The following is a 26,924-nucleotide window of genomic DNA, read 5'->3' as shown; positions in this document are numbered from 1 at the left end:
GCGTATGCCGTAACGCTCAGTCATGCCTTCCTTCTTTATGTGCAGAGCACAGTGGTGTCCTTCTTCATTCTGATGATCCGCGGGCGGCAGTCATCGGTTGAGGTTGACTCTGATGAACTTGAGGACGACGATGAACCTCTCGTGCGTGCCTGAAAGGCTGTCTCCATCCGCCCTGCAACTGAACTGCACATGGCACCTGATCCATCCTTTGTTGGCTCCCTTTGATGTGTGCAACAATTGCTCCTTACGGCATTGCACAGTTAAGCCTGGGTGTGACGAAACTGAGAGAAAGCTGCAGTTTTACGCTACGTGCAGGTTTTCGATACTTGCAGTTTTCGCCCGAAGGCTCGAAAGGACAATCCAGAACAGAAACCAGAATGAAAAGCAAATTAAGGTGAGATCACCTTTTGAACTTTAATGTTAAGCACTTTTGCTCGAAGCCGCAAACACGGAGGATCATTGCACGATTGTATTGATAGTGTGACTGCAGCAGCAACCACCACCATCTCCGCTGCGTGGTTTGAGGGAAACGGGCGAGTCAGAAGTATCCACCTCTTCCCACGTGTTAACTGTTTGTCTGCCCTTCCACTTTTGCCCTATGAAATGGACTCTTGTCTCCGCCTGTGTCACCACTGTCCACCATCTTGACTACCGGCCCGTATCAGCTGTTGGCACCGGAAATACCCAGGCAGCTGAGCGGCAACAATGGGCATGCAGTACTACTCCCATGCTTACTTTGCCGCATCCTGTCGTTTTGAGCTGCTTTTGGATATGAACTGTTTTAGTGCCGCTTGCGACGTTGCAAAAGCCAAAAGCTGTGGAGACTGCTGTGTTTGCCTCAGAGAGGAGCCAGAACGTGGTGCTTTGTGTAGATCACTCGTTGCCGTCGTAGATTTTCGTCTGGTGGTAGTTTGTATTTTATCACAGTGAAACTTGTGCCTGATTCACCCTAATTTCAAGTAGTGCAGCACTAGCTAATGGGTAATCGGTGTAGCAAGTTCGTTATGTCAAGGTTAACTACTACAGCGCCTTTGTAACATGGAGTTCACAAATACGCACACTTAGTGGGGGCAGCGTCAGGGAAGTGAGATACCTTGTAGCACCGAGAAATTCGCTACATGGAGGTTCGTTATATACGTGTTTAACTGTACCAGGCAATCCCCGGTTGCTTGCAGCTAATTGGCGTCCTGCTAAATAACTGACATGCTGATTACTGTAAGTATGCAACTTGCCATATTCAAGCTTCTTTCTCATGGAACTACGTGGGAAGAAGTTATAACTTTGTAACTTTCTATGCGAGTGCTCTAATTTATACATACCAGCAAAACTTGTTCACTTTCTGTGATGACAGTTGTAGTGGTTTCACAGCACTCGAAAAACCAATGCTTCCAGGTTGGGGGTAGCATTTGGTGCACGTTTGGGAGATCTGATTTGTTGTGGTTTTGGAATCGGGCCTGTGCTAGCTTTTTATCAACCTGAAGGGGAAAGTCGATAGACGGGGAGAGCTTAGGATAAGGCGTGTTAAATGAGCATGGAGGTGCATGATATATGCTAATGTGGTCTTCAGTGTTGGTTGGTGCGGCTTTCTGCTGATGTAGTGGATAGTTGCAGTGTGAGATTTGATATCTCTTTGCTGTGGTGCATTGATCAGAGGCTGATCTCCATTCCAGTGGTGGGAGTTGGAAAGACCACAAAACTGGAGTGTGACGAATTATATCCTTTTTGTGAGATTGTTACAGTGAATGTGTGCAAGATTTATATTTATAGTGTTTTTGTACAAAGTAAAGTTGTATTTCTGGTTTAAAGTGTTGCTGCTTTGAAGGATATGCAGCATAGTATGCTGTGTCATATGCGTATGGATTCTTATTGGGGATAATTGGGGGAAGTATTTTTTGCCGTTACTTAGGGAAATAGTTTAGTTATATCTGCTTACAGCAGCTGTAAATGTGATTTGTGCAGAATGCACTGATCTGCCAAAGGTTGTAGTCATGTACTTGGTAGTCCTTGTTTTTTTTTGCAAGAAGGAATCTTGTCTATGGGGTTTTTTGGACTTCACACTATGTAAAAAGAACAAATCCTAAGGAGCCAGTATCCAGGTACTTCACACTATGTAAAAAGAAAAAAAACCCTAAGGAACCAGTATCCAGGTGATAAGGGCGGGTGCAAAATGCAAGGTGCAAGTGCACTATGCTGAAGAACAGGCACTGCATGTTCAGAAGATCTGCTTAGTCCATTTTGTTATAAGCCATTGATGGCAATATATTGGCCCAGCTTTTAAAGTTATCAGTCTGTGTTACCAAAAGAGACTGTGGCCATCTGTCGTACTTGTATTTTTTGCCATTCACATTGTTTTTAACAATTCCGGGTAATGCGTACCTTGAAAGACCTATTCAATGCTTCATCGTGGCAGGGATCTGTTGAAATTATGATATTAGAGTGATAAGATTGATTTTCATTATCTGTTTGCTAAATTACAGCTCTGTTGAGTTGAAAATAACTTTCAAGAAAGTCTGGTATCCTGCTTTTATCTATGGTTGCCACTTATTAATATTGCTGTAGAGTGAAACTTGTACTGTAAATTGTGTGGAGTGGAACAACCTCTACATACCCTACCTATCAGATCTTTAATCCTAACAGGGATTGTGCATCGAGTTGCTGAAAATGTTTCATGTTTGCTGTGTTCTTTATGTGATATGTATTATTAGACTGTGTACATGCAGAAAAAATAAACGTGTATCAGATGTTACTTTGCTGGCTGTTGGTGTACTACCGTAACTTTCATGATCTGCTGTTTGCCTACTGAAAAGTGATCATGGAGGCCGTGATGCCACATGAAACCTTGCCACAACGAAGCATCAGTCCAAGATATGCTCGTTTAATGTCTGCTGTAGTTCGTTTCATTTTGCTTTTAATGATAGAAATGAAATTGCTTATTGTAGCAAAGCACAGTATTGTTCAAATGTTTAGGGGAATCCCCCAAGGTGGAGTAGAATTGTGGTAAGGGAGTAATTACTCATTGACATGCACGCAAGCGCAGTCGTACGGCTACAAAGGAAAGCTATACAGCTTTCTCAGAAAACACAGTACTGTGTCCCTCGAACATACTCATTATTTTTCAGACTTCATCTACTGTTATTGCACTTTCGTTCTGCCATAGTTGGGTGCATAGCATGGCGTCATCCAGTTATGATGCATATGGTATTGGTTACATGTTTTTATAGAATGGATACACCGCTGCTTTCCGAGCCGCAACGCTAGTGCTCTGATGGGCAATGTATATTTTGCAACAATTCGCCTAGTGCGGTCCCTCAAGCCCTTTTGAAGGGATGGGGAGAAATCTCACTCCAGCATTGACTTGGGCAGTCTCTCGTTGCTCTCTCCGTGACTACATCAGAGCTTATCTGGATGCAAGCATGGAGACAGCAGCAGCGGAGATGGGAATGGTGAAACATGATGATGGTATGATCAGCTTTCGTGCAGCTTTACTTCGTTTTAGCAGAGGCTACGCTCAAGCTGAATTTCTTTGTAACAACGGTCGCAGCCTTGTGCCTGAAATGGGCGATCCAGCATATTCAGGCATCTTTTAACTTGACCACTCCCAATTCTGAATGACATCATGTGCCTCTGGCCTGCAGCCAGTCTGCCCTGTTATTGCTAATTTCATTTTGTGTGTCTTCTTGCTAGTACAAGGATGTCGCGTGCATTTCAGTAGAACGTGCACTATGCCAAAGCAAATAATAGGTGCTAAATTGTAATGATTCCAACCTTACCATAGAGTGAAATTTTCTGTATTACCAAAGATATAAATCTTTTCGAGCAGAAATCAAACTTTTCGGAAACGAACTGGTAGCATTGATGAAAGAAAAAGGCACACTATAATTGCATTCTTCCAGGAAATTAACAAAACTAAAGACGCGGGTTCGATCCCGGCCGCGGCGGCTGAATTTCTTTGGAGGAGAAATTCTAGAGGCCCGTGTACTGTGCGATGTCAGTGCACGTTAAAGAACCCCAGGTGGTCGAAATTTCCGGAGCCCTCCACTACGGCGTCTCTCATAGCCTCAGTCGCTTTGGGACGTTAAACCCCGTAAACCAACCAACCAAAGGAAGCAATGAGACTTAAGTGAGTCGTGAACTGAAGGATGCAATCACTAACTCGGGCTCTTCTGTATATTCAACCATTTAAATTTATAGACCTTTTATTGGCCGAGGGAGATGTCGAAACGCCTCTTGACTGGGCTGTTGCAAACCAGTTCCACTGCCGCTTCCACCGTGCTGGTCTCGAGTGCATGCAACAGTGTAGTGAGCAATACAGCGGTGTTAGGGAACTCTAATTTGAATTTTGACGAGTACCAGCAGTAATTCTCTAGCTCTACAAGTTATTTATGTTAATAACTTCAAGTTATCTGTTAGTATCGTGCATTTGTATGTGTTTCTTCCATAAATTAGGTTCTTGGTACATTCATTGCATGTTGGTAAAGCAGTCGGATGCGATGCCGTATCAATAAACTTCCTGAAATCCAATTGGCAGCCTTTGTGTACTCGCAGAGAACATGTTTGACACTTTTTTTCACTCCAGCATGCATCCTGATCCTAAAGATACCTGGTTATTAGAATTATATATGCTGACTCTTTAATTATCACGCAGCTGTACTCACTTCTGGCTAGGATAATTATTATCGAGCTAAAGGACCAGCATATAGAAAACTAGATAATGCACATGATAAGTAAAATTCAATGTAAGTAACAGTTGAATCGCAGCACCTTCAACATTCAATTGTTTATGCAATATTTTTTTTCCTTGATCATTGCATTATAAATATGTTATATTTTGGCTGCAGTACCATATATACTAAAACGCATATGTTTGCCCCCCCTTTTCATTGTTTTTCTGTCTCTGATCAAATGTTGATTCCATTTTATTTATGCACCTTATTGTTCCGATACACGTACAGACATGCATAGATATTTTCAAAAGCAAAACCACTGCGCTGTCGCTGTCGGCGGCCGCTTCTCTGCAGCGGAAGCTTCGGGTTACTTCGGGCGCACCCAGCGCCTCCGCATCCACCGCACGAAGACCGTGCAATGCGATGCCGCCGGATGCCGTCGTGAAAGAAGGAGTACAGAAAGAAGAAAAAAAGCGTCCAGACGACGACGCTCGCACCTGCCGTGACGCAGAGTAACGTGATAGCAGCTAGCTAGGAACTCCCTCTCCCTTTGGTACGAGGTTTCTCTTACCACGTGACTTCGCCGTCGTAGGTGCTCCGCGCGGTCGGTACCGCGGGAACAGCAAGCGTCGGAAGCGGCGGAAGTTTCTAATAGCCCAAAGTACTCCCAGTACTCCGATGGGGCTCCTCTTCCGTCGTTTCCTTCACCGGCATTTCTGCTGCGCAGTTCCGAGCTGTGTTGACGCGGGTGCCGTCTCCAAATGAGCGACTTGGACTACGCGAGGTAGCTGCGAGTGTAGTAGCCGCGTCGTTTCGGTTTGTTCAGGTGTCGTATGGCGATTCCTAACGATGTCCTCTTGGCGGCATGGGCGCCGTTCGGCGCCGCCTGTCTGGTAAGTGATCGCTGTTTCGCGTGTTAGTTAGCGAAATACAGCGCGCAAGAGAACTGCAGCGTTGATTTCCGCGCATTGCTCATCACGTAATCGAAATAACTTGATCAGATACTGCTAGCACGGTTTCAGATCGAATTTTGCAGGTTGGATATAGACTACGAATTTTAATTACAAAGAAACCCCTCTGAACGGAATTCGTTTTTATAAGCCAGAAAAGAGCAAAAAAACTCGGTGCAGGTGTCGACATCAACGGCCGTTTTCGCAAGTAGAATGCGAGCGTCGACACCGATTTGTGGGCGCGTCTCGGAGGCTACGCTACACGGCCATTCATGTCAAAACGGTGGCAGTCTGCCCTTTTCGGTAAGGGTATACAAATTTAAATCGACTGGCGGGAAAATTTTAAATCCGATTTTCTCGATTATAAATGCGTCACTTGCAGCCGGACATCGAGGATGAGGCTGCAAGGAATCAGTTTCCCTGGAAGCGGGATGGCTTTGACAAAGAGGGGTTGGGAAAGGAGGAGGGGGAAGCTTTGTTGTACCACGTGACCTGGCAGCCTGCGCGCTGAATTTAAACGGCGCTGGGAAGTCTGCGAGGCGTTCGCACAGTGATGCCAACCCTAGGGATTTATCCCTAGATCTAGGGGGTTTTTTTTGCTTTAGGGATCTAGTGTCTTTTTTGCGAAATCTAGGGATTTTGAGAGGCCGTAGAATCACTACTCTAAGCGGCTTAATAGCAGGTGTATCTGATTATTTTGCGCTTGGAACAGAAAAAAACTGAAAAATGCTAATTACTACTCCTTTATTTTTAGTGTTCTGCCGAGACGAGAGAGGGGCGAAAGCAGTTCTGCAAGGCGAAATTATTGACTGCTGCCCAGGGAGGAAAAACGAAACCATGTGACTTTCAAACTGTTTGGTTTGGTTTATGGGGTTTAACGTCCCAAAGCGACTAAGACTAAGGCTATGAGAGACGCCGTAGTGGAGGGCTCCGGAAATTTCGACCACCTGGGGTTCTTTAATGTGCACTGACATCGCATAGTACGAGGACCTCTAGAATTTCTCCTCCAAAGAAATTCAACCGCCGCGGCCGGGATCGAGCCCGCGTCTTTCGGGTCAGCAGCTGAGCACCACAACCACTGAGCCAACACGGCAGCTATAACGTGCATGCCATCTCTGGCACTTCGAGTGACTGCTCCTCTACTAAAGACGAAGTTGAATTTTGACTTCTAGTGCCGGGATCAACGCGCTACGTTTACGCTCACCACTTACCTTTACCAAAAAGTGCCACAATTGTTCGCATTCTGCATGTATGCTAGACCACTTCATTTAAACGTGCTGTTCAACCAAAAAAACACATTTCAAGTTGTAAGGAATCACTTTCAGATTTTGTAATTACCAATCCTACGTCTGTATCATTGCTGTGTAACTATAACAAGGTTACATTTTTAGTTATGACAGTTTCTCGTGATTTCAATCCTTAGTAGCTCCAAAACTATTTGACGGTCTTTGATTGCGACTATGATTAATAAATAACTGTGCGGCGAGATATGCCATCTCACCGCTTCTGAATGTTCTCTATGAGGCGAGAAGGGATCTTTAATGAATTCAAACATTTTCGTCTTTCTGTGTGCTTCTTTAAACAATCATGAAATGGTCGCATTAACAATTAAACAATTAAGGCTAGGGATTTTCCTTCAATCTAGGGATTTTTGGGGGTTCAATCTAGGGACAAAACATTGACCTGAGTTGGCATCACTGCATTCGCACCAGGCTTCGTGCTATGCTTTAGGTCTGACTGATATTTCATAACAGTTTGCACCAATTATTTCCCGTGACGCGAATGTGCAGCCTCAAGTGTTTCACTTGCTTAGAATCAGTTGTCTTTTTTCTGTTACGTTATCACAGTAGTAATATCCGCATTGCTTCTTGCTAGAAACAGGTGCTTACTGTATACAGAGTGTGTAACTTGCTATTTTAGTCATAAAAGGTAGTTATTTGCAACAAACTGTACTTCTGAATACAACTTCCTTGCAGTGTACGTGAGCTGAACTAGACGCATGCAATGTTTATACGCTTGGAAGATAACAGTCGTGCTGTCCGCGTTTAAAGCAACGGCAGCAGGCAGAGCAACGTGTGCCAGCAGAGATACACAACCGCTCAGTGCCTTCGCTTTGCACTTCCTGTGAGAATGAAAGTTATGGAAGTGAAAAATAAAGAAAGAAGGTAGCAGTGTGAACTGTATGTAGTACTCTGATTCTGCAGTTCTGGATAAAGACTGCATATGTCCATCTGGCGTGCCCCGTTTGATGTGGCCTTCTACCCCTGATCACAAATTCATCACTTTGATTCCTAGTTATGGCATTTGAATTTTCTTGGGAACTAAATGTGAAAATGCCCATGTGCCGATGCTACATATACACCTTTGAAAGCCTTGATTGAGCAAAAGTAAGCTGGAGTCCCTGAATGCACTCTGCCTCTTTGAAGAGCCTAGGTGAATTTCTGGCGTAAGAGAAATTATTAAATGAAATTATTAAATTTATTAATGCACATACTAACTAAGCTGGATGAAAAAAAAAACCGAACACACCACCCTTCCGTGTGCGGCAAATCAAAATTAGCCTGCGTCGATCGATTACTGCATTCTAACGACAAAGACTCTACTTTCGCTTAAAATGGAGAAACAAAATGCAGGTGTTGCCGCTACCAGTCAATTTTGCAAGTAAACTGCTTGCTCTGGCATATTTTTTTTATCACAGCTTTTATAAGTTAGGCTTCAATATCATTCATTGCAATTGCGTAGTGGGAAAACTTTTAAGATACACTTTTCTGGGCAATAAACACATCTTTTGCTGCCAGACAAGAATGAAAATAGGCAGGAAGAGTTGTTGCAAAACTCCCCTTCAGTGCATGCCACTTCCTCTTGCCAGCTTTGAGAAGTTAGCAGGCTTAACCCATCACTAATGAAGCCTCGCACCTGATATTTGTGGTGCCCTTTAGTTTTTGAGCAGCTCTTAGTGGTTAGTCTGTCTGCTACGACTGGCGTAAAATTTTGTTGCAAAAGTGTTGGACCACTCTATGTGCCACCTTCTTCGCTCTTCACTTTACTTTATTCACCTTGAAGACCCTCTTTATAGGGTATTGACGTAAGGGGTGGGTTAATATATTCATCAATAACAATGTGCAGAGATGTGCATTATAATGTGTTGGGTAAACAGATTAGCACTAGTGACCAATAACTGAGAGAACGGAAACAGGAAGAGAAAACAGTAGACGATTAATGCAAATGATGCTTCAGATTATGCATTAGCATTAGTGTTTCCCTTTGAACAAAGAAGCTGCTGCAGCTGACGAGCTCGGACGATGCGAGCAGGTAGCGTGATTCAGTCAGTCAGTTGCTGTGTGACATGCCTTACCCCCACTCCACTCTCCCCCGCTTGTCTCCTCCCACCCTTTCTTCGTCTTCTCCCTCCCTAATATTCCCTGCAAGTGGAGAGGAGGGGATTTCCCTCTTTTCACTTTGCTACTGGTTGCCCTCACCCTCTCTTCACATTTCCTCTCCCCTGATAGAGGAGGGGATTTTCTTCCCTTCATTTTGCTACCTGCCAACCGAGGCTTCAGACGGATGGCCAGATGGTCAGATTTTTTCGACATGGGAGTTCTAATGCCATTGCATTAAGAGAGAGTCCATCACAGGCAGCAATGACTGTCTGCAAAACCATCCTTTAGACTGAGGAGGGGGTACGTCATGGCACTTGTTACGGATGACTTGTAGAAATTTCTGGAAGTCAGCTACTCTGAACAGTGAAAACTCTTTCACCATGGCGGCCTGACCTGTTTTGTGGGCAGAAATAAGGTGTAGCACTGGAGACTTCTGGAGTCAGAGAAATGTAGCTTGTCTTTCCTGCACGCTTCTGCTGTTATGTCATGATAAAGGGATTAAGCCTACCTCTACCAATTGGTAGAGGTTTGCGGCAGGTATTCTTCACCTGCCGATCAGTGGCTTAAGCCACTGCTTGGCAGGTGCAACATACTCACTGCGCATACCAGTTGACGGGAGATGAAACACAACTGTGCCAAACGGCCGCTCACCATGTGCACGGAGGTTATAAAGCGTGCAGTGGGAGTCTTCTGTGCTGCACCCAACTTCTGCCTGCTGCATAATGAGCCACACCGGCATGGTGAAGGAATTTTTGCTTTGCTAGGCAACTGACTTCCAGATTTCTGCAACCTGTCGGTGCATGTTGCCATTCCAGTACTCTGGTGATCGGTCACTCGTGCCAGTCTTTTTTACTCACCACCGTTTGATATGGTATAAAATGGAGGGCAGAAAGAGTCTGTTGTTTTGGAGCTTTCATTTATGCTGTGCCTTGTAGCATACTTCCCAGTGCACATGCGTCATGCGGACATGCATATATGCAGTTGTGTCTGCTGGTGTCATTGGCATACCTGTGGGCGCTCAGCTTGGTCTATGACCGGGAGCCCGTCGTCCTGGCATGCAGCGCCATCACATTGGTGGCCAGCCTGGCCATAGCCGTACTGCTTCCAACCGATGTCTCCCTCATGTCAGCCATGAAAGGCGACGATGGGACCTTCCTGCCTTGGGCAGCAAACATATCAGAGCGGCAGATGGTGCGGACCCAAGTTCAGCTGGCCTACTATGGTTGGTGCCTCGACCTCTGGTTGCTCAGTGTGCAATACTTAAAGGTGCACTGAAGAGGATTCTGAACTTGTTTTTTTTGCCGCGGGAACTCGATCTACACGTTCCTAGCATTCTTAGAAACTGCAACTTATTGCCCTGTATGGCCGATTTCCCTAATTAAATCGAATTAACGTCCGGCTCCCGCCCTTTTTTTTTAATTCTGCCTCGTACGATGGGCGGAGTCGACCAACGCGTGAAGTTCCTTTCAGCCAGCTCCGTGGAGGCTTTGCTTTCGATTTATTTTGTTTTTTAGCTTTCCATTAATAAATAGTTTCATTCGCAGATAATATAGCCGCAAAATAAGCCCGCAGAAATAAAAATACGCGCGGACTATTTGCTACTACGGACTACTACGTATTACTCTGCCGATGGCAGAGCGGCAAGCCGCCACGGGACTGGGTGAAAGGCACTCCACGCGTTGGTCGACTCCGCCCACCGTAGGAGGCAGAATTAAAAAAAAAGAGCGGGAGCCGGACGTTAATTCGATTTAATTAGGGAAATTGGCCACACAGGGCAATAAGTCGCAGTTTCTAAGAATGCTAGGAACGTGTAGATCGAGTTCCCGCGGCAAAAAGACAAGTTCAGATTCCTCTTCAGTGCACCTTTAAAGGTGCAGTGAAGAGGAATCTGAACTCGCCTTTTTGCTGTGGGAACTCAATCTACATGTTCCGAGCATTCTTAGAAACTTCGATTTATTTCCCTGTGTGGCCGATTTCCTTAATTAAATCGAGTTAACGTCCGGTTCCCGCCTTCTCTTTTTTTAGTTCTCCCCGTACGGTGGGCGGAGGTGACCAACGTGTGGAGTGCCTTTCACCCAGTCGCGTGGCGGCTTGCCGCTCTGCCATCGGCGGAGTAATACGTAGTAATCCGTAGTAGCAAACAGTCTGCGCGTATTTTTGTTTCTGCGGGCTTATTTTGCGGCTATATTATCTGCGAATGAAGCTATTTATTCACGGAAACCTAAAAAACAAAATAAAGCGAAAGCAAAGCCTCCACGGAGCTGGCTCAAGGGCACTCCACACGTTGGTCGACTCCGCCCACCGTACGGGGATAATTAAAAAAAAAAAAAGGCGGAAGCCGGATGTCAATCCAATTTAATTAGGGAAATCGGCCACACAGGGCAATAAGTTGAAGTTTCTCAGAATGCTCGGAACGTGTAGATCGAGTTCCCGCTGCAAAAAGATGAGTTCAGATTCCTCTTCAGTGCACCTTTAAGTGCAGTGTTTTAGTACAGTGTATTTTAGCCCTTTGAGGTACTGTCCACCTATTCTCTTCCCTTAGATGGGCAAAACACACTAACTGCGTAAAGACTAAAGCTGCTCGGATGTTGGGATTCTTAAGATGCAATTTTAGTCAGCTGCCAAGTAGTCTCAAAGAAAAGTTATATTTTACTAATGTCCGCTCGTTATTAGAATACGCTTGCGTGTGCTGGGATCCGTATACTGCTGAACTTGTTGATGCAATTGAGAAGATACAAAACAGGTTCACGGTAATTGGAGCAAAAATCTTAGTGTGCGAGAAATTAAAACCAAACTGAAATGGCAGGAGCTGAAGGAGCACAGGAAAGATTTCAGGTTAAGATTTTTTCATAATATATACTACTGTAAAACCGGTATGAGTAGAGATCTATTCGTAAAACCTCCATCTTATATATCAAAAAGGCATGACCACTCTCTGAAAGTTCGTGAACTTTCTTTTAAAGGTGACGTCTTGCGTTAGTCTTTTTTTGCACGAACGATTAGAGACTGGAATGCTTTGCCACCAAATGTTTCTTTCAGTGCTAGCAAATGATGCTTTTTACCACGTTTTGCACATGTGATTTCGAATTGATTTTTATTACGAAGATGTCCCCCCTGCTGTAATTCCTGAAACAGGTGATGCAGGTAATAAATAAATACATAAATAAATGATTCTCTTTCGTGATAATCTCTCCCACCTATTCCATCACCAGCCTGACAGGATTGGAAATGGTCAGCTTAGGGTCACTAAAAAGCAGTGCGTCTCTTTCAAATGAGCAAGTAACCAAGTGGTGAATTGCTTGCAGCGCTGTACGGGCTGTTGGTTTTTCTTGTGGTCGTGGTGCTGCCCTTCACCTACATGTTTATGGAAGACGACGAGGATTTTTTCACGGTAAGCACGCAGTCTAGTTATTGTTAGGTATGATTGGATTGGCTTTTTTATAAGCTCTAGACTTTATCTGCTGGTAATGAGCACTGTTTTCATTTTTGGGGTTGAGGGCAATCAAAGGATAACTTGAAGTTCAGAAAAATCCAGCAGAATCGGAGTGTTGCAGTCATCTGAACAATAGCTGCTGAATAACAGGATTGTAAACTTAGCACGCTGGCAAAGGGCAGCGTTATTTTTTTATGCAGCCCCTCCATCTGTGTTTGATGAAGTCGGAAATAAAATTCATTTGATTCGATATGTTCAATGGGTGTCAGAGGGAGGCAGAAAAAAAAAAACACGATCTCTTTTGTTGGTATTTGGATCCATGCCTGTTTAAGGTTGACCTCACTGCTGAGCTCTTGCTGCTAAAAACTTCTGCAATAAGTAAGGCATATATGTACTACAGCCTCGAATAGCAGGTGCATATTTTAGAGGCAAGCAATGCATAGCAGGCATACTTGGAGATGGCCCTGCCCACAGAGTGGACGTTATGTAGCCATAAAAATTTGTACATGCTCATCTCTGTGCTGTCATGAAAGAAAGACAATATGTGCTGTATGACAGGATGATGAAGGCAGGGGTAGTCATAGCAGTTACATTGTAAGTGGTGGTGTGAAAGGTACGTGTAGACAATGGTACAGTTAGGTAGCATTGCCGTGTGACTCTAGAAACACAGTTGCGTGGGGAATTTATGCCGAAGTTTTATATTGTGTATTCTAGATGTGCTCTACCAGAAGGTGCAATGTGCGATGTAGTAGCAAAAAGGGGAAATGAAAAATATTAAAATTGACGTATATCTACATGGAAAAGCAATGCCTGGTTCACGAGGTAAAAGCCACCACTATGGACGGCTTGAATTCATTTTGACCTTTGGGATTGTTGTCAGCAAAGTCTTAGTGGTAGTACAAGGCATTTTCACATTGCGCACTTCCGTCGAAACATTGCTGCCACAGCCCAGCCAAGTATAAAATCCGTGCGTTAGGGCTGAGAAGTAATTACAAGGTGATGAGAGGGAATGTGTGTTTCATGTTTGCAGTACTGAAGAACAAAAAATGGCGATTGATATTTACACCTATGTAAGGAACAGGATGAAAGTGGCGTTTAACTTTCTTTTTGTTGATGTTTGAATTCAACAGTTGCAGAGGATGGTGTCAGTGCTCAAGTACGTCGGCCTCTTCCTGATTTCAGCTGGCATACTGCTCAGCCTTGGGTGAGTTACCCACCAGAATGCCCCTGTCTAGCTGCTCCATATGGTCTTGGCATGGCATTTCTAACAGATCTATAGCTCAGACGTCATGAGGTTTGGAATCAGGGGCTGCTTACGATGTGCTTCAAAAGGCGAAGAAGGCGCAAGAGAATTGTTATAACAAGTACAAAGGGCACCTGTGTGGCAGATTCTTGACCAGACACCAAGGACAACTCAATCCGTTTTTTGTCCTGATGAAAATCTTTTGTAGGCGCTTTGTGGTCCCACTGCTCGATCCAAACTCATGATATCAGTAATGAAATGGACTCCGTGATTACCATTGTGATCATCTTTTGGATCGCCATTTGGTGTTGTGAGCAAGCCTTGGAGGTCTGAACCCAAAAAGTCTTTTGACATCACTGCAATCTACTTGCGAAAATGACGGGGGGCAGCAATACCTGCATTTCATTTTTTGAACTTTTCCAGCTTGTAAAACCACTGTTTCCATTGAAAGTTGTTTCTTTTGTCATTAGAATGTGGTTTTCTGTTGAGATACAGGGTGACTTCAATTTGCCCCCAGTGCCTGCATCTTTAAGGTGTTGTACTTTCGGAGCAAGTAAAACCAGTGTGGGTCACAGAAAGAAATGGTGGGCAGGATGTTTTGGCATGGATCAAGAAATAGAAGTGGGCTTGGACTGCACATCTTAATCTGCATGGGAGATTAGTGGTGTGAACAAAAAAAGTGTCCAAGTTGGATGCCGAGGGACAAAAGGAAAAGCTAAGGGACCTTAGAGGCCTTGTTTTGTTTATCACTATATTTAATTTGGGGTTAGTTGGCTGGTGCTAAGCTAACATTAAGGAAGTGCCTGCCTGTCTTGTATTAGCCTACATGAGGCCCTACAATTTCAAAGCAAAGCATTTTGCGTGCAAGAAGTTTTAGTTTAGGGTGGCTTTAGGAATATGTACTTTTTCCACTCTGATAGTATGACTGGTATGCTGTTTCCTGTCGGCCGAAGAGAAACTTGCATTCTTAATGCAACTTCCCTATTGTTCAACTAGTAGTCAAGCAACAGTTTTCTTAACAAATGGAGTCCTCTATTTGGACGAGTTTTGTTGTAACCTACCATGCATTGAATATACAGTTTGGAAATACGAAAATACAATGGTATTTTAGCTTCACATCGTGTATTCTTAGTGATGTGTGCTTAGTTTATTCTGTTTAATGGCGTAGGGTTATTGATCGCATAGTGAGAAGACAGGAGAAGCCTTATGGGCGAGGATGGCGCTGGTGAACACTCTCAAGGTTAGGTTACACACAAAGCATAAATATCCCTGAAAGCAGAAAACTAGACAGCCATTGTCATAGCTCAGTTGGAAGAGGACTGGACACGAAATTCGGAAGTCGTGGGTTCGTAACCAACCAGTGGCATGCGGTTGTTTTTTCTTCTGCTCCCTAACCAATTATATTATTACGGGGGGGTTAGCTTAGCAGCAGACGGGACAGGCCGCAGTCAGAAGATACACCAAACCAAGTCACCCTAACACTAACTGCCACGTCCTTGTCGTTGTCAACTGCCGAGCATCAAAACAACTTCGTCTTTGCCTTGCGACTATGCACTGTAACAATTATCTTTTTGCGATAATATAATTACATTATTAAGTTAGCATGATCAACACTACAATAATAAAAAAAAAAAAGAAACATTCCCTTGTGCTCCTTGGTTTCCGTGTCTGTTGGCCTTCTTCGTATGTCTGCCATAATGAGCCCCTCATTTCCCTTCCCTTGTCGGCTGAAGCACTACAGTTATTTTGGACAACAGCGATAGCTGCTCTTTAGCTGCATCCTTTGTCTCTTTGCTGCCAGAAAAAAAAAGCAATAAAAATAACAAAGCTGCTGTTTTCTACATGGTGTCAGCTTTGAATTTGAAAAGCTTATGATGCTAGCATAGCTAAATCGCTTAGTTAAAGGGTTGCTGCCTTCGTTCATGTTGATTGCATACCTTCAATACTAGTAGCATTCGCTATAACTGTGACATAATTTTAACGCGATGGTGCTAAGGAGTCCATGTTGCAGAAGAAACGGCCTCAGCATTGGCGGCATTGGCCGTGAGAGAGAAATCCACAGAAAAATCCACAGAGAAGCTACATTAGTGGCAGATGGGCCACCGAGGTCACATGACCTGGTAACGTCACCACAACCTGCCCACCGGATTGCATGCAAACTCTCACCGTGGCAGGTTGCATTGAAACTAATGATTGGTCACGAGATGTGCCTGGGAAGAGCAACTTGGGTTGCCTTAAGGATATTACACCGTTGCGTAATAACCTTAAGGCGGAGCTTAAGTTTCCCCTCCAAATTTTTTCTTAGCAAGTCTAGTCCAGTTCTTCTTGGCCTTTGTCATTGGTCGAAAACCTGCCTTGCCAATGTTGTAACTAGGATCGGCCAGCCAGCAGATTGGTTGTCGATAGCTGGACAATTGGAGGCGAACCTTAAGGGTATGATGCAGTAGTGTCAATAATTAACGCCCATATATGTGGAGAAGTGATCATTCTGTACTTAATGCTCATAGATCGCTGGTAGTCTTCATGCCACTCCTGGTGCAGATGCTGCCATCAGTGGGCCATATGCGACCCAAGTTGTTCTTCCTGAACAACCTCTCGCAACCAGTTATTAACCACTACGTAACACATTGGGCAGTTTGCTCACAATTCGATGGGCAGGTTGTGGTGACACCAGAAGGTCACATGACCTAGGTGGCCAACCTGCTCCCTAGGTTGCTTCTCTGGGAATTTTTGTGGATTTTTCGCTCGCGGTCAACGACACCGACAATGGCACCGACTTTTCTGTGGCACGAGCTCGTTAACACTGTCGCATTAATAGAATCAGTGAGAGAAACGAATTGTTCAGAATGCTGGGCCCCGTCATTCTTGACATGCAGGGAGCTGATTCCCATGCGACTGCCTCCACTGATCAACAGCACAGAGTGGTATAAAGTTCGCTTCCTGGTCGACGAGCTGGCCACCAGCCGTAAGTCCATGGCCTGTTTTTACAGCGACAGCTGTTTAACCCTTTCAGGCGCCATTTTTTGTTTTGACTGAAATCAACTATCACTCTTTGGCCATGGATGCCCTTGTGCCATAAAAATTCATCATCATCATCATTAGATACCACTTGCTGAACCCCTGTTCTTTTTATTTTCTGTTTGTCAGATGTGTAGTTTGCTTTTGCATGTTCCTGTGTTTGTTGCATATCTGTGCGTTTTGCACCTGTGGTTTACACCGCACTAAGCAGCTAAAGATGATTGAGTTCTGACATAAAGTGTGAACCACTGTCTATGCAAGTGTTCCGCCGCCCACAAACTTAACAAGAATGCTCGAGCCCATGGCTTGGGCTGATGCCAGCGCCACGAAGAGTTGTCCACTCGATCAGAGAACATGTTTTTCAGTTTGTTTGGGGCGAATGACAATAGCGGGTGCCCTGTTTGTTTTGACTGCGCTTCCGTTAGCAGCTGTTCGCTGTGGGGCGTGTGCGCTCGTTACAGGACTAGTTCACCAGAATAAAAATTCGCTCGCCCATATTTGGCTACCACAATAAGAAAACTGCAAGCAAACTGCCGCAGCCGCAGGATGAAGGTAGTGAAATGACCAGGTCACAACCACGCATTCCCCACAGTGAATCGTCAGACAAAAGGACAGTCAAACAAAAGAGGCACCCAGTATCATCAGCCGCCGCTAACACAGCGAGCAGCATGTACCAGACTTAGTTGCCAACGTTTCGCAGCACTGCCATCAGTCCAAGCCACGCATCCAAACATTCATGTTAAATTTGCGGGTGGTAGTACTGAAGGGAGCAACAGCAAAGACCGTTCTGATGGACAAGTGAGGGGAAGTCTGTCAACCAGATTGGGTTGCAAGTCAATCAGCATCCAAGTATTAATTAAGGAGTGTGAGAATGTGCATGTGCAAGTGCAATACACAAGGAGTGTGTAAATGTTATATTTATCCTTTTAATTCCTTTGTTTTGCTATGAGTTAGTTATTATCAATTAAGCAGCTGTGTTCTATTTGCGGACTCCACAGGTGATGAAGACTCCTTGTGCTTTCTGCTTTCGCTGTTCACGCTGTTTGGCATGGGCCTTGTCATCATTTACACGGTTAGTAGTAATAGTGCTACACTCTACGTAGAGGTGTCTTGCTTGTTTATCACAGAAGCTTTTTGTAGATCGATTATTCCACAGCAATGTAACTTGCTTTTTATTTGGTAAGCTATCATGCGTTGACACTTCAAGTGTACATCCATGTCTCCTCTTCCTTCGGTGTATCACTAATGAATGCGAGCAGAAATACTACCTTGGCTGTAGCAATTGCTCATTCATGCTCAATTTTCTCACATTTGTCATGAGGAGGCGCTCGTTGTTTAATGCCATGCTTGGCTATGTAGTGTGTACTGCTTCGCCTACTATGACCACTACCATTTGCAGCTAGAGTTTTCAAACACTCGAGTTCCTTAGAGCACTTTTAGAGTGAATTAAAGCTGCAAAAGTTGAGCCATCACTCAAGCCTTGACTTTGAATAAATAATTACACAAATCAAACAAATATTGCCGTGACAAACAAATATTGCCGGAAACTGTAGGCCTCTGTAGAATTTCAATGTTTATCATATGATGTGCACTGCTTGAGTGCTCCACACAAGGTTGATGCAGACTACATTCACGGTCGAACCCCAGGCGGTCGAAATTTCCGGAGCTCTTCACTATGGCATCTCTCATAGCCAGAGTCGCTTTGCGATGTTAAAGTCTCATAAACCATCTATGCACTCTGTGCTCCAGTAGAAGAAAGGTCTTTAGGGCATCAAACTTGTCAGACTAGCGTCTCTAGAAAGATGTGAGATCCATTTCTCGCTCAAAGCAATTAAAAAAGCCTCACTCATTGACTTATTGCTCATGTTTAGCATACGGAACTGCCTTTTTTTTTCCAAATGGACGCCCCATTTGTGGGTATGTAGGCCTTGGACAAAACTGTACAGTGTTGTAGCTTCTGTGTGTTTTTCCTTGTCAGAACAGGAACATGCCAATGCAACCTGGAATCTGTTTGCTTCCCAACAGGGCTTTGGCCTGTCGGCCCTGCCACTACGGCTTATGCTGGGCAAACGATGCGCAGTTTCGAAGTCATCTGGCTCCCTCAACTCCTTGGCACTGCTTGAGACTGGTTCAAGCCGGCAGCATAGTGTCTCTTCAGAGGAGCAGCTGGAAGATGCAGAAGAAGAGGATGTTCCAAGAGGGCATCACACAGCTGTTCCGGAAGAGCAGCAGCAAGACACGGAAGAGGCTAGTTCAAGCCGGGGGCACGCTGCCCATCTGGAGGAGTGGTTGCAAGACGCGGAGCGAGAGGCCATTGCGAGGTGGCATCGCGCTGCCGCTCTGAAGAGGCAGCTGCAAGACGCGGAAGAAAATGCTAGTCCAAGGCGTGAGCACAGTGATGCTACAGAGGTGCAGCTGCAAAACATGGAAGAAGCGGCTAGGCCAAGCTGGCAGCGTGTTGTCCCTCCAGGGGTGTGGCTGCAAGGCATGGAAGCAGAGGAGGCTGTTCCAAACTGGTGGCACACTGGCTCTATGGAGGAGGAACAGCTTCCAGATGACGTGTGGGACTTCCATGTAGAGCATCTGCGTAGAGAAGGCTGCCTATACAGGCTCTGTTTCCTCCCCCGCCCTCTACAGGTGAATGCTTCAGTAATATTTCAATGGCCATCTACTAGGGGCTGGATACTGAACACATTCCCTGGTACCAGCAGCCGTTGGCAGTGCCTTACAACGTTTGAGCCACCCTGAGTAGTTGGTCCTTCTGCTGCAGGCAGTATTACGGCCAACAGACCTTCAAATTTTGTTGGTCATTTTGCGTGGGTTTGTAACATGAGGCTCATGGGGTGTTTAACTGCTGGTGTGAACAGCTTAGTGCGTGTGCACTGCTCCCAGCGTGAAATGTGTAGAGTTGTCATTGTGCACATTAATCATGAGGAGCAATTCTCGCTAAGCAAAGCAAACCTTCTTGTGGATTCCATAGTCCATTAGTTATAGTAATTTGCAAAATAGACTCCAAGTAGTTGCAGCAATCTGGCAATGTGTACAGTGAAAGCTGTCCATCATGTGGTTAAACCACTTCGGACTGTGCGTGTGGGAATCCTAATAAGGGCATAGCAGACATGTATAATTAATATCAACTAAGTTTCTTTGTGTACCATTTGATGGCCACCTTCCACTGAAAACATTCGTTTGAAACATTCCAAACATTGCAGCTGCTTTCACTGACAGGCCACCTCCATGTGCTGGGTAGTGCGGTAGTTCTTCTTGCACCACTAGAGCACGAAACCATGCAGCACAGTAGTGCCTGACTTGAAAATGTGTCGGGAGTGGATTAACAGACTGTGTGTGGTATTTAGTTGCCTTTGCCGTCCGTGCCTGGTAGCTATCCACTTAGGCATGTTTGGCATCGTCACGTTGGTTTTTATTGCGAAAGCAATACTAGTTGCACTTTCAGCCCGTCGCGTAGCGAGGCCGGCAGCTACCATATTAGCATATTGGATTGGATTGGATTGGGTTGGATTGCATTGGATTAGATTGCATTGAAAGCAATACTAGTTGCACTTTCAGCCCGTCGCGTAGCGAGGCCGGTAGCCATGGAGGAAGGAAAGAACTTTCCTTCCTCCATGCCGGTAGCTACCATATTAGCATATTGGATTGGATTGGATTTGATTGGATTGGACTGTATAACCGGTGCATCACCACAAGTCTAACCACAAGCACCACCTTACAGCTACACTACCAGCTGAACCATGGCGTAGCTACGGATATTGCTTTCGTAATTACCGGGCTTAACCAAGCTAAGCCACAGCCATTTTTTTTTTTTTTGTTGTGCATAACTGCAGTCTTGAAAAGTGTTTGACCCCTCTTCAACCTTTCTGTCAGGTGGTGCTGGGCGTAGTCTCTGCTCTGCTTGGTCTGCTGCTCTGGTTGTCCCTGCTGCTGACCAAGTGAGTAAAGAGCCAGGCTGGGCAATGATCTCTTAGGGTCTGCTCTGAGCTGTTGTACTGCAGCTAAGTTATAAAAACAAGTTCAGGAAGTGTGTACGCTGTTTCCGTGTGGACAGTTTTTGTCTATAGAAGAAGGTAGTGAATGTTGTACCAGGGACGTTCGGAGATGCACGCTGAACACATCATCCGTTTTGTAGTGGCAGGAAAGTGTCACCCATTTTGTGGAGGAAGCGAGCCATGATGAGTGTTGAGGGTAGAGGATTTATTTATTTTTTATTTATTTATTTATTGATACCCTCAGAATGGCAACATTACAGAGAGGAATGGGTTAATACAATGATGTCGATAAACACAGCAAAAATTGCACAATACAAGTAACAAATAACATGAATGTCTGGAATATAAGTGTAACAGTGTTAAGTGTGTGGGCATACAACAGGATGAATGATTACAACCTAAGCGACAGTTTCTAATTGTAATGTCACATGTCGCAGTACATAGAGGGCAGCAGCAAAAATACAAATGAAAGAAACTGTTATACAGTACAAAACTTGCTAGTAACTATATATTGCGTATGGCTGACTGAAATAATGAAGGTTGGGTGATCATTGGAACAGAGGAGGGAAGGCGATTTCAGTCTGCTGATGTGCGGGGAAGGAAAGGATTGGAAGGAAGGAAGGATTGGTAAGAGTTCAATGCAAGCAAGCAACTGGTGACCCTATCTTCACTGAGCAGTCAATCACCATGCTGCTTACAAGCCTGGCAATACCCAGCCCTGGCGAAAATCTTTCCCAGCCCAAATGGTTTATGGAACAATTTCCAGATGGTTCCAGTTGGAACCAATTGGGTTCCAGTTGGTTCCAACTGGCACCAACTGGAAATTGTTCTATAAACCAGTTGAGCTGGGTAAGATTTTCACCTGGGAGGTGGCCTAGCATGCATGTAGATCTTGAGTTTGCCCCCCCCCCCCCCCCCCCTAGTTTTCAGGGGTGGTAAGAAGGGTGGTAATTGGGGTTTTACTGCGCTGCTGCTGCTGCTGCAGTGTGGACAAGGCGATGCACTCCTTAGGCCATCGCATGGGCTACTTGCTGCTCCGCCCGACACTGCCCAACCCCCTGGACATGGCGCTAGTGTGGCTTCAGCGCTGGAGTCACTCCTCGCTGGACTTAGTGTTGATGCTGGCGCTGCTGTTCCTCTTGGTGGCATGCACCATATATGGCCTGCAGCACATTGGCATCGGCTGCCTCTTCGTCAGGGTGAGTGTCTCATTATTCTAGCACAAGCATGGGACAAAAATACCGGAACGGCAACAAGCTTAAATTGTGACATCGAGTAGTTTGTGCTTCAGAGTAGTGCCACTCTCGCTTGCAATTCTCATAACTGTGCATTAATCGCCGCGGTGGCTTAGTGGCTATGGTGCTCGGCTGCTGGCCCGAAAGACGCGGGTTCGATCCCGGCCACGGCGGCTGAATTTCTTTGGAGGAGAAATTCGAGGCCCGTGTACTGTGCGATGTCAGTGCACGTTAAAGAACCCCGGGTGGTCGAAATTTCCGGAGTCCTCCACTACGGCGTCTCTCATAGCCTTAGTCGCTTTGGGACGTTAAACCCCATAAACCAAACCATCATAACTGTGCATTAATCACCGAGCTGCATTTGTCGTCATTGTGTCGTGCTCCAGTCCTCGGCAAGGGCCTGGAAATCCGCAGCAAACTAATGTTGCTTAAGAAATTGATTGCCTGTTGCACTTGCCAGAATTTTTCGTTTGATGTTCCACAGGATTCCGACAGCTTTCTCAGTCCTTGGTCATTGATTTTGCATGTGGCGCCATCTCACCAGTTTTAATTCTATTTTGGGGTCATGGTAATTATATTGGTTTCTGAAACATACGGCAATGGTTACAAAATGGCAGCCACTGGTGTGCGAGAATGTCGCAAGAATGCTGCTCTCCTGAATGAAAAGATTTTAGCGTGCCTTTAATAGGACTTGCCAGTCAGCACTGAATAACTGCCCTCCCAGGGAATGCATTGGAATACAGTTGCCAGCTGAATTTTTAAACTCTTCAGGACCCAAAAAACGATCCGAATAACGGAACAGCCTGAAAAATCTGTGAAATTCAAAAATCAATTTGCTGAGGTAAAATTTACTTTTACCCTCTGCGGTGGGTCTATTTAGGTCACGTAGTGACAGCTGATGCGTATCATGAGAGGGAAATAACTAGAAGAATAAGAATGGGGTGGAGTGCATGTGGCAGGTTCTCTCAGATCATGAATGGCGGTTTACCAATATCCCTCAAGAGAAAAGTATACAACAGCTGTATCTTATCGGTACCCACCTATGGGGCAGAAACGTGGAGGCTAACGAAGAGGGTTCAGCTGAAGCTAAGGACAATGCAGTGAGCTATGGAAAGAAAAATGATAAGTGTAATGTTAAGAAATTGGAAGGGGGCGGAGTGGGTGAGAGAACAAACATGGGTTAATGACATCCTAGTCGAAATCAAGAAGAAGAAGTGGGCTTGGGCAGGGCATGCAATGGGAAGGCAAGATAACCGCTGGTCCTTAAGGGTAACGGAGTGGATTTGAAGAGAAGGCAAGCGTAGCAGGGGGCGGCAGAAAGTTAGGTGGGCGGAGGAGATTAAGAAATTTGCGGGGATACAGTGGCGGCAACTGACAAAGGACAGGGTTAATTGGAGAGACATGGGAGAGGCCTTTGCCCTGCAGTGGGCGTAGTCAGGCTGATGATGATGATGGTGGTGGTGGGTCAGTGATTAGGGCTCTTGGCTGCTGAGCCAGAGGACAGGTGTTCAGTCCCAGCTGTGGCGGTAGCATTTCTTTGGAGGTGAAATGAAAAAAATGCTCATGGGCTTTGCGATGTCAGTGCACGTTAAAGAAACCTCAGATGGTCTAAATTAATGCAGAACCCTCTACTACGGCATCCCTCATAGCTCCTGTGTTGCTTCAGGGTGTTAAACCCCACAATATACAGTTTGAAAAAAAAAAAAAAAAGCTTATTTTGCTGTCTTCCGTGTTCCGCTCACAAGCAGTGAAATGAGCTTGGGTTTGAGTCGAGAGCCATGCTTCCATCATGTCTGGACCGTACGCGTCCATGGCACACTGCGTGGTACCGATACTGTTTCTGCGACCTGCAGGTCATGCCGTGAACCATGTCATGAACGGATGAGTATTCTGTACGAGATTTCGGCACATGAGTGCCACTCGAGTCAAGAGTCAAGGGCAGAGTCCATTTCTAGGGCAACAGTGGCCAGGTGAATGGAGAAACGGAAACATGCAGGAAGCGGATGGCTTCAACCAAGCTCCGACTACCCACTTCCCCAACTTCCTCGTTCTCCATTCTATCAGTGGCGGCGTATGAGCCACGAAGGACACTTCCGCTGTTGCACTATCAGCACGATCGCGTGCTTATCATCATAGGCTGTGATGCTTGCACTGCTGTCGCTACATGGTACCTCAAAAAGAAAATTAGTTTGTATCACTGCATAGAGTGGCAATGAAGGGGCGTAGGAATGGCCGCGCCTGTCAATGCAAATCCACTAGTACACTGAATCCAGAGTACTAGTGCATTCCTCGGCGGCGAAGAGTCCACTTGACTGCAGCAGTGATGCCCAGTCCCGGCTTATTTAATCTAAAAGATCAAACTTTCTGGCTCTAAAAGGTTCGAAATATCGGTCATAAATATGTACATGTTCCTCTGAGGTGCATGGTGCTGCAACAAATTCCAAAATATTGCACAGGCTCGAATTTGGTACCAGAGTTCGGAAAATTGCTCGGCTGTGGTAGCGGTGGTCACTGCCTTTAATCTGTATTCGGGCAATATTTCTACACCAGCAGTATGGAGACAACTTTGTCTGTGTGTTGTTATGACCAGCAAATGGGGTGCCACATCAACTCCAACATACAGCTTGCATGATGCTTACCTGGCAAAAGTAGTAGGGACAGGAATTCTGGGACTTCATGCAGGACTGTCCCTTGCATGAAATGTGTACAGAGGCTGGTATAAATTGTGGCGTCATTCCACTACGTAATGAGCCGCAACACAACAGAAATGCACGAGAATGCATTCAAGTAGCAGAAGCCTTTTTGATTTCCTTGAATGGCTCCAACTTATTGAGTGGTGCAAACTGCTTAGTTTGCTGTGGTTACGCGTTGCATGCAGATGTACCGCCTGGACCTGGCCCTAGCACGGCCTCGGGCACTGCTGGTGCTGTGCTTCACTCTGGTATTTGTGGTGCTGGCCCTTGACGTGTTGGTCTACTCAGTCTGCCCCCAGTACGCCACCTATGGATCACAGCGTTTCCAGGTACATTTGCAGCTGCTCACTAGTTTGTTTGGCTGAGGCTGTGCGTTCCTTTCTTTCTATTCTTTTCACTTCTTCTTCTCTCTCTCTTTTTACTTTCCTTCCTGCATGTGGCAGTGATAGTGGCTACACTGATGCCAGTTGGCAGCCCCATGCTTCAAAAGAATTGGCTGGTGGGTGAGTTTCATTGTTTTTTACACATAGAGCGCAAACACAGCTTACAGAATGGTAGAGAGAGATTGGGACATAGCTCTGCTGACAATGTAAATTAAGAAAAAGAGGGTGAAAAGTTGATAGACCTTTGTAACAAAATTGTAAGCTGTTATGTGTATCTGCCAAAACATGTGCAATAAAACATGCACCTATTAGTTGAGCTCTGTCCACCCTGTGTCCCTTTCTTGCTCTTGACTTCAGAAAAGACCTGTTCCGTTTCGTCTTCATTTTCCTATAGCCGTACTCCTACTGCTGAGGTCATGTCAAATTCCGGGGTACATGACTGTGATCTTATGATTGAAAGTTTTACTTTGCATTGTTCGTGATGAGTCGCACCGTCCTCGAATGCGGTAGGTGTGGGATTCAATTCCCAGTGCTGCTGGGTACTCACTGTACAAGCATTCCCCTGGCCTGGTGCTCAGCTCCTGTGGGGTGAAATGCTTGGAAATGAGTCTTTACTCCACCTTGTGTTAAATAAAATAGCTGGTTCCTTGGTGCTCTTTGGCCAAAGCTGCTCTAGCTTGCACTATAAACAGTCATCATCACGATGATTCACATGGTGATGATAGCACTGATAACCAACGAGAAGCTTTCAATAATTCTTGCCTCCTAAACTGTAAATTTTTTATTTAGCGATGGAATTGAAATGTGTTGCATTGAAATGTAAGTTGCGAATGACCCTGTTCACATGAGTGGATCCCCTTTTGACACTGTGTCGCGTTAGCCTCTGCGTGTCATGGTACAAGAACGAGGTCAGGCGTTTTGTCTCACTCACCTCGGAGCCTAGACATCATGTCATCAGTCTTATGGCTCTTTCTAAACCTGTAGGAACAGCATGGAGGTACTGATGCATCAGTGGCAGAGCACATGGCGACTGGTGGGGACTACTTTGAAAATGCTTGCAATGCTTACATTAGCTTTGAAAGCTAATGATTGACTGGAGTGTCTTTCAGTTCCATTTCATTATGAATGTTCACTGCTCAGGATACAGAATGAATTCCCTCACAGCTGCATTTACACCCTAAGGACAGCCAGGTCACGATGTGCCAGTATGAAGTCAATGATAGCAGTTATCATAACTCTGCATTTCTTGCTGCAAGTTGCTTTTGAACTAAACTGGGTGAATGACTTCAGCTTGCCTGTGTAAAATTAATAAATGCTGCCTTTGATAGAATAGTTATAATGTAGTAGTTTAGTGAGCAACAGTCCTACAAAAGCAAGCACGTCTGTCTTGTTGTACATAAGGAGTTAGAGAATAAAGTCAACACACAGCTGGATAAAGCTGAGCAAATTGGCAAGTTCAAGTTGGTAATTTGTAATTGCAAATTAAGGCCTGCGTTGCTGAGCAGATGTCCTTCGTTGAAACTGTCTTATTGCAATTAACTTTGTTGTCTACTTGTCACTGGGTCTTACATTTGTGTCTGTTGCTTCATGCAACTACCACATATCAGCAGTGCACTTTAGTAAATGTGACCCATTTGTGACCTTTGCAGAGTGTCAATGGCACACAGCCATGTGATGGAGACGCACCACCGGGTGAGTTTTTCATCCTGTGCTTTTGGGCAGGAGACTTTGATAATACCATTTTTGTTTCTTGCACGTGAAACTCCTGCCTGTCATTAACTAGGCAAACATTGCACAACCAGGCATAGTAGGAGAAGCAGAAAAAATGAATCACTGGCTCCCTTGGCTTCTGTTTTCTATTTGAAGGGGTATGCGAACATTTGAATCTGTCATATGCCAAATTGAACATCTACCTATTTGA

General features: G+C 45.1%; 2 protein-coding genes across 4 annotated transcripts in view; both read left to right on the top strand.

Moving 5' to 3' along the window:
* LOC149336214 (putative lysosomal cobalamin transporter) overlaps positions 1–2,746 on the top strand; it is a 39,799-nt gene extending 37,053 nt beyond the window's left edge. Inside the window, exon 13 of the mRNA XM_089552738.1 lies at positions 46–2,746. Coding sequence (XP_089408864.1) covers positions 46–153 — 108 coding nt within the window. The 3' untranslated portion in view covers positions 154–2,746. The remainder of the gene's footprint in view (positions 1–45) is intronic.
* Positions 2,747–4,993: 2,247 nt separating this feature from the next.
* LOC149336212 (putative lysosomal cobalamin transporter) overlaps positions 4,994–26,924 on the top strand; it is a 35,336-nt gene continuing 13,405 nt past the window's right edge. Inside the window, exons 1-12 of one of the 3 annotated variants that reach the window (XR_016284235.1) lie at positions 5,234–5,557; positions 9,976–10,216; positions 12,300–12,385; positions 13,558–13,631; positions 16,547–16,635; positions 17,687–17,760; positions 18,714–19,325; positions 20,571–20,635; positions 21,678–21,891; positions 24,806–24,949; positions 25,064–25,119; positions 26,653–26,696. Coding sequence is in view for 2 of the 3 variants with exons in the window: in XM_089552735.1 (XP_089408861.1) it covers positions 5,498–5,557; positions 9,976–10,216; positions 12,300–12,385; positions 13,558–13,631; positions 16,547–16,635; positions 17,687–17,760; positions 18,714–19,325; positions 20,571–20,635; positions 21,678–21,891; positions 24,806–24,949; positions 26,653–26,695 (1,702 nt within the window). In the remaining variant the exon portion in view is untranslated. The other 2 variants (XM_089552736.1, XM_089552735.1) reach the window with 2 other exon arrangements.

This window comes from Amblyomma mixtum, chromosome 7, assembly GCF_055824585.1.
Source record: "Amblyomma mixtum isolate Tamu chromosome 7, ASM5582458v1, whole genome shotgun sequence".
Classification (NCBI taxonomy): Eukaryota; Metazoa; Arthropoda; class Arachnida; order Ixodida; family Ixodidae; genus Amblyomma; species Amblyomma mixtum.
Note: the sequence above shows the minus strand (reverse complement) of the source record. Positions and strands in the feature narration are given on the sequence as shown.